The sequence below is a fragment of the Mesoplodon densirostris genome, chromosome 1, assembly GCF_025265405.1.
Source record: "Mesoplodon densirostris isolate mMesDen1 chromosome 1, mMesDen1 primary haplotype, whole genome shotgun sequence".
NCBI classification, from domain to species: domain Eukaryota; kingdom Metazoa; phylum Chordata; class Mammalia; order Artiodactyla; family Ziphiidae; genus Mesoplodon; species Mesoplodon densirostris.
This window is the reverse complement of record NC_082661.1, coordinates 53,709,468-53,726,894: the sequence shown is the minus strand read 5'-3', so window position 1 is coordinate 53,726,894 and position 17,427 is coordinate 53,709,468. Positions and strand designations below refer to the sequence as shown.

The following is a 17,427-nucleotide window of genomic DNA, read 5'->3' as shown; positions in this document are numbered from 1 at the left end:
CACGCACATGTACATCTGGTTTAAATCACTTATGTGCCCCTTGGCCTAATCATGGTGGTGTATATGAATGTGGTGAGGAAGTAAGGGTTCTGTTTTCAGAAGAATAGGGGTTAACACTGTTAAGGACGTTCTTTTTTGTGAATTTTGTTTGCGATATTAAAAAAAAAAAAAGTAGACGTTTATAAAGGAAAAAAGAGCCAAACGTTTGACGAAGATGGTGATAGTTTAAACATGTCAAACTAGAATGGCATTTGCCATGCTTTCATGTGAGTAAAAATACTGGTAAAAATTTCTGATTTTCTAAACGTTTAAGCTAATGTGTTTTAAGTGAGTAAACACTTTCAAAAATAGTTGCTCCATGGTGTTCTTCGAATAATTGTTAATTGGCTTTCATTCAGAATGAATATTTTATAAGGAATTATTAAATGAAATAACAAAGAATACATAAGCTTCAAAACTTGTTAGATAGTAACTGTTACAACAAATTATGAGTTTTAGCTTTGTTGTTACTGTTTTTTAACAATTCAGTAATACAAAGTAGTAATTCTACTGGTAACGTTCTTACAGCACCTATATTATGTTTTCAAATGACAAAATTTCCCTCATTCTTTCTTAAAAAGACATTGAGCGATTTTCTCATCTTATTGTTGGAACATTTTTGGTTTTCTTTAATCCACTGGTTGTCAACCCAGGTGACCTCCCCCTTTACCCCCCTGACGTTTGACAATATCTGGAGACATTTTTGGTTGTCACAACTGTAGGAAAGGTGCTGTTGGCTTCTAATGGGTAGAAGTTAGAGATGTTGCTAAACACCTTCCAATGCACAGCACAGCTCCCTCACAACAAAGAATTGTTTAGCCCAGGATGTCAACACTGCTGAAATTGAAACCCTATTCAATTAACCAAACCCTAGAGTAAATGAAGAGCACATGGGCTGTCGTTCCATGGTCTTTATTTTTTTTTTTTTTTTTTTTTTTTGTGGTACGCGGGCTTCTCACTGCTGTGGCCTCTCCCGTTGCGGAGCACAGGCTCCGGACGCGCAGGCTCAGCGGCCACGGCGCACGGACCCAGCCGCTCCGCGGCATGTGGGATCCTCCCAAACCGGGGCACGAACCCGTGTCCCCTGCATCGGCAGGCGGACTCTCAACCACTGCGCCACCAGGGAAGCCCGGTCTTTATTTTTTAATTGTGTTTCTTTTGAGTATATTGCCTATATCTTTTTTAACGGCTCCTTATGCACAACAAAACTGTCAACCTTTAACTGCCAGATAACATAATTTTAATGTTTGATATTCTATTAACAAAGCAAAATTTTTTCTTGTTGAAAGAAGCTATTTGGCAAATTACTACTACAGGACAACTATTATTAATGGTTACTTAAGGTTCTGGTTGCTTTTTTCAAGAATTTGTATTATAAATATGAAGGGAAAAGACACGGAAAACTAGAGCTGTCATCTTGCATTCATCATAAATACCTTGAGATCTGTAATCTTTTGTCGTAATCATTATTGTGAACAGTTCAGCTAGCACGATAGTGCCTGGGATGTAATAGGTTCTCAATAAATCTTTCATGGGAAGATGGATAAAAGTGCAGCAGCTTACCTATTATGCTTGCAAAAACTTGTGCCTTGCAAGTCAGGTGAGACACCTGATGATTTACCTCCAGGTCATTTTCAAGTTTGCCCTCAAACTTCAGTGTAAGTCTTCTGAACTCCATCTCCCCCTACCTCCTGCCATTGTTCTCAGAAAATAATAATAATTGGTAGAGTTTACTGACACTGGATATTTGTCAGTTTGTGGGGGTACTTAATTTAAAATATTTTTCACAATATGTGCTATTACTGTCTTTTTTGTTTTTTAAAACAGGTGAGAAAACTCAGGCTTAGTAATTGACAGGCGTCAAGATTCAGACCCCTCCCTGTTTGTTTTATACCAAAGCTGTGCTTATAATACCAGTGCAAAAATATCTGATAGTATTAATTTTGTCCTCCAAAGCCAGACTGCCTAAATTTGAATCCTGGGACTTCAGTATCATCTTGGGAAAGTTACTTAACCCCTCCTCCATTTCTAAAATGTACGTAATAGTGTGTCTTAAAGGCTTTGCATACTGTTTGGGAAGACAAGGAAAAAAGACATGAAATATGACAAACGTATCAAGTAATTGCTAAATGATAAAATAGAGACAGTAAATGCAGATAGAATTCAGCGTGGGGAAATATATTTAAAATGGTTTCTTAAAAAATTTTTTCTCAAGTATATAGCAACTTTTCACTTTTTATGCCAGTGACTGGGCTTCTGTGCCAGTTTTGTCAAGATATTGACCTTCTCCTGGCTTAGCTTTTGTTTTCTTATCTACCTTGAATGCTATGGTCAGTCCTGTGACTTAGTAACACCTCAAATCCCTTATTAATCGTTATCCTCTCCACACTGCACCTCTTGTCCAGTACCCAGCAGGTTTGAGAATGTGCTGTCTCTATTCCCTTGGAATGTTAGTGGGACTTGACACTATCATTTATGGATTTCAACATTAGCCAGTCCTTCAATACCGATTTTCAATCATTTACTTGTACATAGTCAGCTTCTTTCTCCATTCCCTAGAGGGTATTTCCAGATAGTACCTATGGCTCTTTTCTTACTTGTTAGGCATCACAATGGCCTCTCATTTTACAAATAACTTGTGAGGCTTTAGCTGGTGCGTGTTAGACTTCTTGCTAAAATTAAAGTGACCTTCACCTCTCCAGGGTCTTAACCTTTTTAATTAATTAATTATTATTATTATTATTTTTTGCGGTACACGGGCCTCTCACTGTTGTGGCCTCTCCCTTTGCGGAGCACAGGCTCCAGACGCGCAGGCTCAGCGGCCATGGCTTACGGGCCCAGCCACTCTGTGGCATGTGGGATCTTCCCAGACCGGAGCACGAACCCATGTCCCCTGCATCGGCAGGTGGACTCTCAACCACTGCGCCACCAGGGAAGCCCACCAGCACCTTACCTTTTGATTGTTCCCCTCTTTTGAGGTTGTCTCCTTCCATAGCATCTAATAGACAGTTTCAGTTCTACCCCTACCGGTTCTTCATTTCCTTTTATACATTTTCTTCTTGACTCTCCTATCACTGTGTTTTCTTTCTGGGAGACTTCATTGACTACCATGGCTTTATTTGTGAATTGTGTATACCAATGAACCCTACTTTTCCAGCCCAGATCCCTCTCTGGAACTACAGATGGTTGTTTCCAACAACCTATTAAATACTTCCAGCTTGGAGTTCTGGGGCACTTCAGAGTTGACATTTGTCCAATAGAACCTATTAACACTTGCTTCTCCTGAAACAAAAGACTTAAAACCTGTCTTCTCCTGTACTGTCTTCTATTACCTCTTTCTTGGTGTGGCAGCCTTTTTTTCAAGTTCGTCTTTTCTCTATGGTTTGTAAAACTCCTTCTCTATTTCACCACTAGAATTAACTAAAAAGGAAAATTAACTGTATGTTTAAAAGAAACCTCAAGATCTTGCATTGCCTTTTGTGTAGATTGAAAATCCACTTTCCACAGCATGGTGTTTTTCTATAATGGAGTGGAGATAAGATTAAATGATGATCGTTTCCTAACTCTCAAAGAGATGGATTTTTTTTTTGTAAAGATTTTAAGTTTTTTTAGGTGTCTTAAAATTTTTTATTACCTGCTACCACTTTTATCACCATCTTATCATAGGGTGATATTTGAATTAGCTTAAACTTTTATACTTAGTATTTAAGTTTACAAATATCAGATTTTCAAGGGATTTTATAGGCTTTTCACAATTTGACTGTACCCAGCTTCTCAATTTTATTCACTGCCATGGCTCACTTTAGAATTTTAGAGAATTTGTTTGTTTCCTGACTACCATTTATTAATTGCAAGACATTTAGCATGGTATTAACAATACTTACCTTTTGGATTATGAGGATTAAGTGAAATAATGCATTTATTCAGGGCCTGGCACATAGTAAACACTCAAGAAATCTTAGCTACTATTGTTTTCTGTGGCTGGTTTACTCCTCAGCCTGAATCTCTCATGTACCCAAATTTGCAGGGTCATTCCTGCTCTTCCATACTTCTCTGCCTGGCCCTGGAATGCCTTACTCTTTCTTCCTCCCACTTACTGTGACTATTCCTTTTCCTTCAGAAGTTAGCTCTTCTAAGAAAATTTTCCTAGGAGTGGTCCTTTATCACCCCTCCCGTCCTTTACATAGGCACTCCCTATTGGAGCTCTTTGGTCATAGCTCTATTTGGAACATGAATCTCATTACAATTTGTTTTCCAAACATTTTTTGCTGTCTTTACTGGACTTTGAGCTTTGTTTCAGTGGTAAGGAATAATGTGCAATCTGTTGGATTCCAGTGTTACCATTCCTGCCTTGAGCCAAAAGGTTTTCAGTCAGTAAACATACACGCTGTCATCTCATTTAATCGCCACAACCACTCTTTGTTATGTCAGCATTATTGTTATTATCAGATACAGAATCCCAAGCTAGATGAGGTTAAGAGATTTGCCCCAGGCCACTTAGTTTCAGAGTGCCGGAAGTCTAGAATTCCCCATGTTTAATAACATACTACTATTCTATAGCTATCCCCTATACATTTGTCTTTTACTTATAAGTAAAAATAGCATTCAGTTTATTAAAAGTTTCTTGATGATTGCCTTTGAAGCACTTTTGCTTTATTTTGTAATGTGTTAAACATCTCAAGAACTGGGATTCTACTGATTCAGAAATGTAAAGTTTGATCTTTGTATACCTTGTGTTCTTTATACTCTATTATATTGCTTAGCAAAATAATTGGGTGAATAAATATTTTTAAGACATTGAATTTTTTATACACTTGCATAATAAATAGATGGAGTATTTTGTGCTTGAAATAATTAACATTGTATTTTTTCCAAAATTTAATTGTTTTTCACTAATTTGCATTAGCTTTTATTAACTTTATGTGTTTAGTAACATCCTTGAGAGTAAATTATGTATCTGTATGTAAATGGTAGCCCTTTCTTAGTCCTTTTGTAGGGTTGTTACTTTAGTAACACGTAATAATAAATTTGTATGACCTAAGGATTTCTTATGGCTTTGTATTCAGTAAAAAATACTCATTCTAATAGCTGGAGGAGAAGGGCTAGTGGTGGTAGTGAATCAGATTATTAAATACAAAAGTATTGCATGTCATTAATTTTATAAAGGGTTTAAAGCCTAATTAGCAGTGTACATAGTGATTCTAGTTATTCTCTAAGTTGTAATTGTGGTTTAATTGAGTTATGTCATAAATTCCAAGAGTGAGGGACAGCTTCTTTCAAAGAACAAAGAATAGAGTTGAAGATGAGCAGTATGTATTTCCCCACTGTATAATATTCTTTAAATTTAGTTCATGGGTTTGTTTTGCTTTATTGTTTTCATTTTTGGAGTTGCTTGTTTGAAACATATTCTTAAGTATTCTCATTACAGAGCATAGTAATACTCTGAATCTTACCCCTGTAAATGGTGATATTTATATTTTATTTTAGGGAAGCTATGCGAAATTATTTAAAAGAGCGAGGGGATCAAACAGTACTTATTCTTCATGCAAAAGTTGCACAGAAGTCATATGGAAATGAAAAAAGGTAAGATTATTGTTTTTCTGGTAGATAATTATGGCTAATAATAGCTATCATGAATTTGCAAGTGACGTATTAATATACAAGTAAGAGGATGGTTTCTATTGGGTTAATTTGCAAGTACAAAATGAAAAGTAGGGGATTTGTCTCTATTGAAGAGGGAGAAACAAAGTAAATTGTAGCTTATTTAGTAAAGATCCTCTGGTTAAATCCGTGATTTCACAAAATGAAATAATCCATAGTTTTTATTTGGGGCTGTATGGTGTTCCCTAAGTATTTCTGTGATACATTAGCTCATTCAAAAAGTAGCTTTCCTTTCGGTGGAAAATGTAGTTTTATAAAGAAATGTGACCCCAAAAGTACCATTTTAAAAAGAAAAAGGCTTAAACAAACCCGCAAATTGAATTATGTATGGAGTGATTGTGAAGAAAAGTACTCCCAGCCCTCTCCACCCTGACCCTGTGCCTATTCAGGTTAAAAAAAAAAAAAAAAACAAAGCTAAGCTGGTACTCATACCACATGAATGTGGCACTACAGAAATGACCAATAAATCAGATTAACCAAAATTAAATTATAATAGGGATTTTAATATTTAGTGTTTGTCTTAGTATTTTTTAAATTTCAGCATTTTTGGTATATAATTGTGGATTTTTGTTATTTGTTTTTTCACTTGGTTCCTGGAATTTTCTTGTTAATAGTTTCTCAAGCCTTTGTCTTTCAGACAGCATTTTGTGGACAAAGGCTGCTTATGGGGGAAGATGAAAGATTTTTTTGGATTGGCTAGAAAGGCACCAAAACTGAATTGGGAGAAGGAATGAAAACTCAGGTTTGGGTGTTGGATTGAAAGGAATGAGTGGAATCTTAGAATTTGTGAGATAAAGGAAATCTTAGCATATGCATAAGAGAAGGGAAAGGTAGTATATTAATTTACAGGCTGGAGGAATTTTAAATAGTCTCTTTCTCAAAGTCCTCTAAATCTGAGCTGAAAAAAAGGTGAAACTATTTAGTTGATAATGTTATCCTCAAAGAGGATGAACAGCTGAAAACAGCATTTAGGACTCATACTGCCAAGTGTTCTTTTTTAGTTATTCAAGTTTACTAAATTTCTGATTACTTTACTAATGGAACTTAAATCATCTGATTTAGAGTTAAATATGTAAAGAAGTTGGTACCTACAGTTTGGGATAAAGAAACCAAATCGAGATAGTGACTCCTTTTGCATGAAGTTGGTACTGGAAATTCAGGTGTTCTGCCCGCTCTTCCCCCCTCCCCCCGCCAGTAATGAAATCACGTGTATATAGGAGATTGTCTCCTCCCCCCGCCCCCACCAAGCAAAACAGCATAAGTCAGTACCCTCATTGCTTGAGATGGGTCTAAAGGGTCAGCCTTGTATTTCATAGTGAATCTGAAGAAGGAACAGCTTCCCTTTATCCAGTCACGAGCTAGACGTTGTTCTGGAAATGCCTTACAAATGTCTTTAAATTTTAATCCTCAGAATAATCTTGTAAAGTAGGCATGCTTTAATCCCCATTCTGTGAGTGAGGAGACTAAAGATCAGAGACTTTAGATATGCCCAGATTCACTTTAGTTAGGAGTTGATAAGAGCCAGGATTGGAACTCCTGGGTCTGTAATTCCAAATTTCATATTTTTTTCATTTCCCTAGTTTTCATAGCCTTGCATTTTGTGTTTGAGTGTTAATTATCTACAGCAAGGCTTGAAGATGGAAAAACCTAAGGAACCTGAAGAACCTAAAGATGTCTAAAAAACACAAACTTTGTAAACTTCACTTTGGGATTCTCTTTTTACCATTAGCAGAGTGAGATTGGGCTGAATCTAATGAAGATAGGAAAACATATGTTCATTGTATAAGCTGCCAACCTGGGCCGTGTTGCTCAGTTTAATACAATTGGATTCATTTATTAACTCATTTATTCTTTATTTCTCACAACCTGTTAGGTTCCAGGTACTGTGCAAAAAGCATCTTGGATGGGAATTTTAAAAGTCACTAAGTCATTTAATACTTCGGTGGATAACTGAGGCCCAGTGCAGATAACAGAAGGGGAAGAGCTACTCAGAAAATTAGAGTCCAGATAAGGTTCCTGTTTGTTAGTCACTGTTGAAAATACAAAGCTATAGTGGTTTATCAAGTTAAAATAGGTGATTTAATGGTTAACTTATTATGGTTGCCCTTATTTTCAATTTCTTTCTATTATTTGGGGTATAGCCTGGTGGGTCTAAAACCCCAGTCAGAGGAAAGCTCAAAGAATCTAAGCTTCTGACTCCAAAGAATGAAAAAAAAAAAAAAAAAGATGAAAAAGCCAGAGTAACTACTTTCCTATGTTTATTGTATTATTAAAATTTCCAGAAGAGACATGCACTGGTTTTACAGTAAAGGTAAAAACCTATTAAAATTACTTGATTTTAAAAAGGTATTAGTCGTCAGGGGCTGCTAACACAGGTCAGCCTCCTGGATGACTGGCAGGGCTTCTTACTGGAAGAGGTCTTGTCACTTACTCCTTAGTGGAGTGCAGCGGAAAGAGAAAGATCTGCTTTCTTTCTTGCATTAGGCATGAGGTAACCTGGGGACATGACCACAGTCATCTTGGCTTACAAAATAACTCCAGTGAATGATGCTAGAAATATTTGGGTAGGAAGTTTTATCCTAAAATTTTAAATCATTCTCAGGATTCACTTTTGTGCCTAATGATGAGTATTTATTTGCATAACGTATTTGGTATCCCACTTAGCATGTTAGTGGCTAGTTTTACTTTTTCATCGAAGAAGGTCTTTTCAAATTGAAAAAAACTTAAAGAAAAAATTATTTTGTCTAGAGGCAAATTTCTATTAAAGATATGGAAATGCCATTAGACATATTAACATTTCTTCAACTTTGTGTTAGGGGAAGTATGAATAATCATCAAAGGGTAATGATTCTGCCAAAATAAAAAAATGTAAATGATGTGTTTGGATTTTGTCTAATCTTATATATTGGGCTAAATAAAAAGGCTTCTTTGAATCTGTAAGGTATTTTCCAGACCTCATCTCAGGATATGAGGAAAAAGTTGTTGAATCATTCTCTGAAAATAAAGACTGACTGTTGAACTAGGAAATGAATGAAATCATAAATGTGTGCATATCGCCATCAAGTGGCAAATAAAAGCATTGTTTGTCATAGTTGCTTAGATTAGAAAATAAAGGCACATGTTTCATAAAGTGTCCTTTTATAGCAGCTGTTAAACTCCAAAAGCTAGCCACTTGGTCAGACTTTTCACTGAATGTTTGGTACATATTGACCAGCTGTCCAAATTCAAAGAATCATCGATTCACATACACGTTATAAAGGTGTATGTTAATTTTTGTTTTGTTAATTAGGTGGCATTTTTTCCTTACCCTCCTCCCTTTAATTTCCTTTCATTTGTCTGTAAATTTTTTTGTATTGATGCTTATCTTCTATTTGATTATTATATTACTACTGAAGTTTCTGGAAATGAAGATTTGATTCATTAGCTGATTTTTAGGGAGTGACAATATTGGGATGTTTAAAATATGATTTCATCATCACATGGTAGAAATAATCTTAATGTTTATATTGGATTTGCTATTTTCTTGCATCACAGCTTTCTTGAATAGTTGTAGAGTTGATTAAAAAAATAAGGCTAGTTCAGAGGCAGTTGAAGAATCTTCATTTTTCTTATATTTATTACAAGATTGGAAAGCACTTTCAATATAGAACCTAGGTCAGTGTTTTGAGTGGTAAAGAATTTCTTGTCAACCTGTCTGATTTTTATGCCCTGTTGGTTTCATGCCATTTTATCACAGTACTCTTGAGAAAACCAGCACTACATTTGGTACACTATAGTAAAACACAGCTTTTCGAATTTTATAGCTGATATACCAACTTACTAAGGAGGCTTAACATCTGTCAATAAAATACTAATAGTAGACAAGCTTCCAAAATTGATGCCTTCTCAACTTCCTGATAGTGTGCCAGCTAGATATTTGAATCTGTGCCATGGTAAGTATTGGGTGGTTCCCAGCATTAGAGGCCAGAAAGATCCGTGGTGCAGACTTGAACTGAGCCAACTCCTGAACTAGCCCAGCTAATCCAGGCATCCCTCCAAACTTGGAGTGACCTGGAACTGAGCCCAGTGCCTCGGCTGTGACCTCTATGTCCATGGTGACAGAGAGTATACAGGAACAAAGGCTGCTCTGATTCCTTTCTATTGGTTTAGATACATATGAGAAGACCCCAGAAGATTTTCCTCCTAACTCAGCCTGACCCCTTTGACCTACTAGGTCTACTTCCCCATTACTCCGGCTTCATCTCCTGTTGTTTTCGTCTCTGCTCCAGCCACGCTGGTCTGTTGTTTCTCCGCTGTCCATTATAGTCCTTTCTACTTTGGAGCTTTTGCACTTGCTATTCCCTCTTCTGAAATGCTCTTACCCTAGATACCCATGGCTTTAGGTCATGACTTAAAGTCATCTTCTTAAATAGGCTTCCTCTGGCCACCCAGGTCTTCTACATTTTAAAGTACCCCTTCCCTGCTTTATTTTTTTCCCTCAGTACTTACCATCAGCTAACAGAGTATATATGACATTTTAGTCACCTAGCTTTTTAAAATTGTCTTTCTTATTAGACTGTGAGTTCCATTAGGAAAATAATTTTTGTTTGTTTTAACTACTAATATATTCTCAGTATCTAGTATAGACAAGGGGTGTAATAGATTTTTGTGAATTAATGAAAATTAAATAAACCCAGTTCACTTCCTGTAAATTGTATGTAGATTGCCTCTAAAGTAGTCTTTGGTAGAGTTGAGCAAAAAGTAGGTGCCATATATTTTGATTCAATTCAGTCAATATTGTAGTAGGTGCTGAGGGGGAGGCAAACAAGTAGACACTACTCTACTACCTTTATTTATTTTTTTATTAATTTTTATTGGAGTATAGTTGCTTTACAGTGTTGTTAGTTTCTACTGTACAGGAAAATGAATCAGTTATACGTATACATATATCTACTCTTTCTTAGATTTCCTTCCCATTTAGGTAACCACAGGTCACTGAGGAGAGTTCCCTGTGCTACACAGTAGATTCTCATTAGTATACATAGTAGTATATATATATGTTGACCCCAGCCTCCCAATCTACTACCTTTAGGGTGGCCTGAAAGCTAAATCCAGCATGATGGTATCTGTGTGTATGTACGTACACACACGTGCCTGTGTACAGTTCTTTCGTGCTTTATTTTTTTAAGTCTGTACATTGTTGGCCTAAAAAGTGTTAAAAAGCATAAATTATTTGCCACATTTTAAAATTAGGAATTTCATGTAAAAATTGATTTCAGGCAACTATTGGGAAGTTGGAGGATGTGGCCAGCACTAGGCCTCCATGCCCATAGTTCAGCCCTGTGAGTGGGTGGGTGAGTGTATACTCACATGCTTGCTGTTCCCAATTGTTTCCTTGTCATCAGAGCCACACAGCATTGGCTGGTGCTCTTTGCAGTTAAGCTTTTTTTTTTTTTTTCTTACAGTGGGCTTAAAAGATTAAGAAAGAAATTTCTATGCTTATAGCTATACAAAAAGTGGGAATTACCATGAGGGCTGTGTGTTTCAAGAAAGAAGGGAGGGAACCTACTTCTTTGGGTAATTAAGGGATATTTCTACTTATTTATTGTACAGCTGGTCCACCCATTTATATTACTTACCTGGCTGCTATTTCAATTTACTTGGCTACTATTTGAATAGGTATTTGAGTTTTCAGGCCCCTTGACAAGACATGACATAAATGTTTTTTAAACTTTATTTTATTTATTTAAAAATTTTTTAGCTGCATTGGTTCTTCGTTGCTGCTCACGGGCTTTCCCTAGTTGCGGCAAGCGGGGGGGCTATTCTTCATTGCGGTGCGAGGGCTTCTCATTGCAGATGGCTTCTCTTTGTTGTGGAGTACAGGCTCTAGGCACACAGGCTTCGCACAGGCTTCGCACAGGCTTAATTGCTCCGCGGCTGTGGGATCTTCCTGGACCAGGGATCAAACCCGTGTCCCCTGCATTGGCAGGTGGATTCTTAACCACTATGCCACTAGGGAAGTCCCGACATAAATGTTTTAAAGTATGTGTAAGTCAGTGTGTGATTGAGCAAAGGACTTACACCCTACATAAGGACTGGATTGATGGTCTGAACTATGTAAAATGTGGGGCCTGCCTGAGCTAGGCTTTTGAATTTTGTAATTACTAAGAGAAGATTATAAGGAAATTATTCTAGGTGGGAAGAATTTGTGAGGGCGGGTTTTTGGCAACTAGCAAAACAAATCTCTTGGTTGTCTGTGAGTTGAAAGGATACAGTATATTGCTCTTTCAGTCATCCACATACAGCAGGTGTTCAGGATGTAAGATATATAGTAATTCAGTGATCCATTTTGCTTTTAATTCTTTTACTTAGTTGTATTAGTATTTCAAAATTTTCTACTTTGGGCATTGCTCTAATTCTGTTTTCCAGATTAATTACCAAATGAAGTTAAGAGTAATATCCATACCAAGAATGTCATTAATTAATGATATATCATTTGAGTAGACATTAATCAGTAACTGCAGATTCTGTGATGGTATACCATGTTTTGTATATGTTAGAGTACTTTGGATTTGTTGAACTGCAGTAGTTCAAAACTCTGAGCTATGTGAAAAGAGATGTTCCCTGCTCTAAAAAATATCTAGGCTAAGTGAATGCGTAACATCAATATAGATGAACCTTACCTGAACAAATGGAAGTGAAAGTCTTGATTTCTGTGCTGTGGATATGATTATTTGCATTACAAAAGACTTCACCAAAATGTTTCATTAGGAGCTAACTTTGTGCAGTTCAGCATGATTTTGTATTCATGTGTTTAAGAAAAGGAAATGCTTTCTTGAATGTAATTGCATTGTAGTTTTTTTCCCCTCATTGTTTCAGGTTTTTTTGCCCTCCTCCTTGTGTATATCTCATGGGCAGTGGATGGAAGAAAAAAAAAGAACAAATGGAACGCGATGGTTGTTCTGAACAAGAGTCTCAACCATGTGCATTTATTGGAATAGGAAATAGTGACCAAGAAATGCAGCAGCTGAACTTGGAAGGAAAGGTAAAGAGAACCATGGTACCAGAATGCAGTTTTCTTACTTCTATTTGTAGTGGTGATTTTTTTTTCCTTTTATGGCTATTGGTAGCACTCTTTTGAATATATAAATCAGAACCAGAAATAAACTTCTCAAGTAGCTGTGGTTTAGTCATGATTCATGGAGCCTGAGCTATTGACATCTAAAGGTGGCACACAATAAGCTTCCTCAGCTTGCTAGCAGTTTTAGCAGGCTGTGAATCAGATTTCTGTTGGGGGCCAGTATAGGAGGCTAATTGCTCATCCATCTGACAGGGGCATGATAGTCAAACAACAATGAAAATACATAGTTCAATAATGTTTTATTCTACTCATTCAATCTTAGTCTTATACTAGAAACAAAGTATTATGGGTTATAAACATCATAAATGTTTTACTTAGCTTCAGTGTAGAACAGAAATATGCTGTGTAGACAAGAACAGCCATGATTACCTTTACTCAAACTTTTAGGTATTTCCTTTGATTACTTTACCAGGGAATAAAATTTATGAGTTAGTTTTACTAATTGTATTTTATGGATTTAGAAAGCAGTTATTTCAGTCTGTACCTTTAGTTTTCAAAAATAGTTCTTCAGTGCCTTAGCATTAGCTATTACTTTGTTTGCTCTTGATATTAAAATTTGAAAAATGGTTATTTCTGATTTCAGTGACCACATGAATGTCTTTTAAAGTACTGCATAAATAGCTGTTTTCTCATTCAGTAAGTCTTTGTTGAATGTCTTAGTGTTTGCTGTATTGTAGCCGACACTAAGAATGGGAGTTTGGAGGGCAAGGTTGAGGGTGGTGAGCTAGTGGATTTGTACTCTCATTCAATTTAAGTCATTTTACAGATAATGAGCACTGAGAATAAGCCTTAATATCAACCTCCTTCAAATTTGAGTATGTTTATGTCATTTGTATCTTTATATTTTTATCATTAAGGCTTGTCAACTATGTATTTTAAATTAGGTTTGGGATAAAACTTAACTACAGTAAAGGTTGTTTCATCTTAAAATAGAGCAGTGTAAAATATTTCTGAATTATGACCCTTGAGCCAATGTAAAAGATATATTTCTCAGCATAGGCTTAGTACATCTTTCTTCAACTTCTGCCATTATATCCTTTCCCCAAGCCCTAGAAATTTGCAGAAGAGAATACCTGAGAGCTTGAGCATTAAATAGTACTTAAAATACCTACTTACAGGGTAGTACAGTGTCTGTATGCCAAAATTATGTGTTAATATTTAGTTATAATGAAAAATGCTATTAGAGAAGTTTATAGAGAATAAAACTGGTTGAGAGTCAGCAGAAGTCATTCCAGGCAGAAAGAACAACATAATCATATGCTTGGACTGTCAAGGTACAGGAACAAGGTAAGTGTGGGTCCAGGTAGGCAAAGATGGACCAAGCAGTGGGATAGATGCTGAGCTTCAGAAAGAGGCACTTTGGTCCTATCTCACTTAACCTCCGTTCATTTAAGGTAATATTATTTTCTTTCAACAGCTTGTTCATTGAATGGTACAATTAGTCATTATTGAAAAAGGAGGGATTTTATTTTGCATTATTGGGTATTTGTCCTTATTTTAATCTTCATTTCAACAAAGTTCTAGTATATGCAGCCCTTATTTTTATGGTCATGACATTTAACTATATGTTGGTAATATTTTGGATCTGATGTTTTTAATTTGTTAACTATTCATTTCCTCAGTTTTTGTCTTACATAGTTGGAGCTAGGTAAGCTATGCAACATGAATTACTTCCCTAATTAGCACACTTGTATTTTTATTTTAAAGAATTACATCCCCTACACCTATGTTGCTAGTATTATTTTGTTTATATAATTCAAATTCTACAATTCAGATATTTCCATAAACTTTTGTAGCATTATATTTGGTATTTCTTTTTTATTTCAGGGCAGATTTTTTTTCTTGCCTGAAGATCTTGTCTTCAGAAAGTTGTTCTTTAAGTTAAACTGTTCATTGTTTATAGACAGATTTATTATGTGCCATTTTCTGTTTTAGAATTTTATTAGCTAATTTAGCCTTTTGGTATGATGAAGCAAATGTAACTTCAGTTTTTATTTACTTAGTGCCGTAAAGCCGTAATAATACTCTTTCTGAATCAGTGACTTGTCCTTTTTTTTTTTCTTGTGAATTTTGAGTAGTTTGTGGTCAGTAGCTTTATAGCTTTTAAAAAATAATAAATTGTATCTGAGATAGCTTTATTAGAATTTTTTTGTGGATTCACACTACTCACTTTTGTAATTTGGGGTATATTTCCTTTCCTTGCAAGGAGATATATGTATGTTTGCTTTTTCCAAACAAAATAAAGCCCTTTGAGTGTCTGTGTAATGACCCAATTTTCTCTGCTCTTTTTTCCTTTCCTGTTTGCCAGTCTACCTTATCATTTATGCTAGATTTCAGTATTTTCTCTTTTCTGATATAGATCATATCCCCTAATGTTAAAACTCAAATTAAGTGATCTCATCATTTTTAAGTTTTGCCATTAGAATTTAATTGCTTTCATTTAAATACACATTTTATTTTTGTTCCATAGGAGTACTCTGCTTTAGTGTATCAATACCCATCTTCCTAGACTTTGTCTTACGTTGTAGAATAATTCCATAGTTCAGGCTTTATTTGACTTTCAGAGCTTTTTAAAGTACGGCAGGGCCATGGTTCAGCATCCCTGAGCACTTAGAGATCCTGGAGTGAAAGGAGCCGAGTGAGTGCAAAGACTGTTGTTTTAATTTTTCTTATTACTATTATGAGCTTTATCTTAACTTTGCCTTGTGCAGAACAAAGCCTCTCAAAGCTTTTATCACCCTTTTGAATTTATAAAAACTTAATTGAGTAAAATATTCAAGACGGCACCTAAATTTTCTTATATAACTTTGCTGTTGAGAAATGAAATAAAGTATGGCATGATTTTTGTTCTGGTACTAAAATTGGCTGTGAGTAATATTTTAAAGATGAAAAACCTAGAACCCATTAGTTGTTTTCTAAATGAGTGGCATTTGCACTACTTTTTAAAAGGAATGCACAGCAGAGGTAGTCAAGAAACTTGTTTAGCTTAATTTTAAAGTAGAGCAATGATTTTTAATATATATATATATATATATATATATTTCAGATTTTTAAATACTTAAGCTGTACTTGAGCATTATGTACTCAATCTGGAAAAGGAGATCAATAAGTTAGCCTCTTCCCTCATTCACAGGGATCAAGGGAATAGGAAAGATTTTAGAATTGTCATATATAATTGAAATAGTAGCATTTCAAAATATCTTTGTTGTTTTGCAAGTGCTATAACTCTTTAATACTATCCTTTCAGTTACCAGAATTTAATTTCTGGTAAACTGACATAGTACTTTGCTGCGTTTGTTTTCTCTAGTACCTTTAAATTCAGTTCTTTTGGTGATGCAATAGGAATTATCCCATTGGGCAAAATGTTAGCTATTTCAAAAAATATTGTTTTCCTCAGACTCATGGGTGGTTACTCTAGTGTTCGGCTATATAAGAAAAAACATTGTATACACTATTTTGAGAAGGATCAGTGCTAAAATCTTTTGCATAATTTAATTGAGTTCTGATAGCCTTCTTTATATCTTATTTGCAGAAAGGCAGTCATGGAATTTTTTAACTGTAAAATTTTATTTAAAAAACTTACTGCTATAACATTGGTAATTCTGTGAAATAGATGTAGAGCTGTATAAAACAAGAAAAGACTATTTTTCAAAAGCCTTTTTGAGAAGGGAAAACACAGTGTTAGTATTTTGTAGACTTGATAAGGAAGACTTTGTACTTTGTTTTCAGAGATCAGTACTTTTCACAGTTGGTTTTATCAGCTCTTCTGTGGAATTACTGCCTTTAAGTCTGATCAAACTTTGACGTGGCCATACTGAGTTGTAGGTACATAGCTGACAGGGTTTTGGTGCTATTAAAACTTGCCTTTTCTTTCACAGAACTATTGCACGGCCAAAACATTGTATATATCTGATTCAGACAAGAGAAAGCACTTCATGCTCTCTGTAAAGATGTTCTATGGCAATAGTGATGACATTGGTGTGTTCCTCAGCAAGCGGATAAAAGTCATCTCCAAACCTTCCAAAAAGAAGCAGTCATTGAAAAATGCTGACTGTATGTATACTTGTTTTCTTTTTTGTCCTCAACTCCCAACACGAACTAATAAGACAAATTCAACTATTTTTTAAATTAAAAATTGCTTTTCAGTAGCCAGTTCATTTTTTGCAGATATTTTTGTGGTCTTTATCTGAAAAAGTCATATTCAGTTATTACTGCTGCTTTATTGTCTTTTTCTTTAATTAAAAATGGGCAATACCTGGTGTAGGGAAGTGGTTTTTAAACAGAATTGGTTCATCACTGCCACCCAGAGTCATTTGGAGAAATGGGAGTTTCCTTTTGCTGTCACAGTGACTGGGGGGAGTAATGTTAGCATTAGGGTGTCTCAATGTCCTGCAGTGCCCAAGAAGGTTCCCATTCCACAAAGAATTGATTCACTTGGAATATCAAAAGCACCCCTTTGAGAAACACCGTTGTATCAAATGGGCTTTGGAAGGCTGTCCTGAGAACCTGAACAACACTTTTAATGTAGCTGCACTGGCAGAGACTGCTGCCTCCTCAGCACGTTTTTAGACTACAGCAGATGAATGCCGTGTGAATTATACACCTCA

At 35.6% G+C, this 17,427-nt stretch overlaps 1 protein-coding gene across 4 annotated transcripts in view; it reads left to right on the top strand.

The window, feature by feature from the left end:
- The window catches only part of LOC132493184 (recombining binding protein suppressor of hairless), a 114,709-nt gene that overhangs the window by 81,326 nt on the left and 15,956 nt on the right, over nt 1–17,427 (top strand). For all 4 annotated transcript variants that reach the window (XM_060103484.1, XM_060103495.1, XM_060103474.1 and 1 more), the window contains 3 exons: nt 5,527–5,622; nt 12,559–12,724; nt 16,699–16,873. In XM_060103484.1, coding sequence (XP_059959467.1) covers nt 5,527–5,622; nt 12,559–12,724; nt 16,699–16,873 — 437 coding nt within the window. The remainder of the gene's footprint in view (nt 1–5,526; nt 5,623–12,558; nt 12,725–16,698; nt 16,874–17,427) is intronic.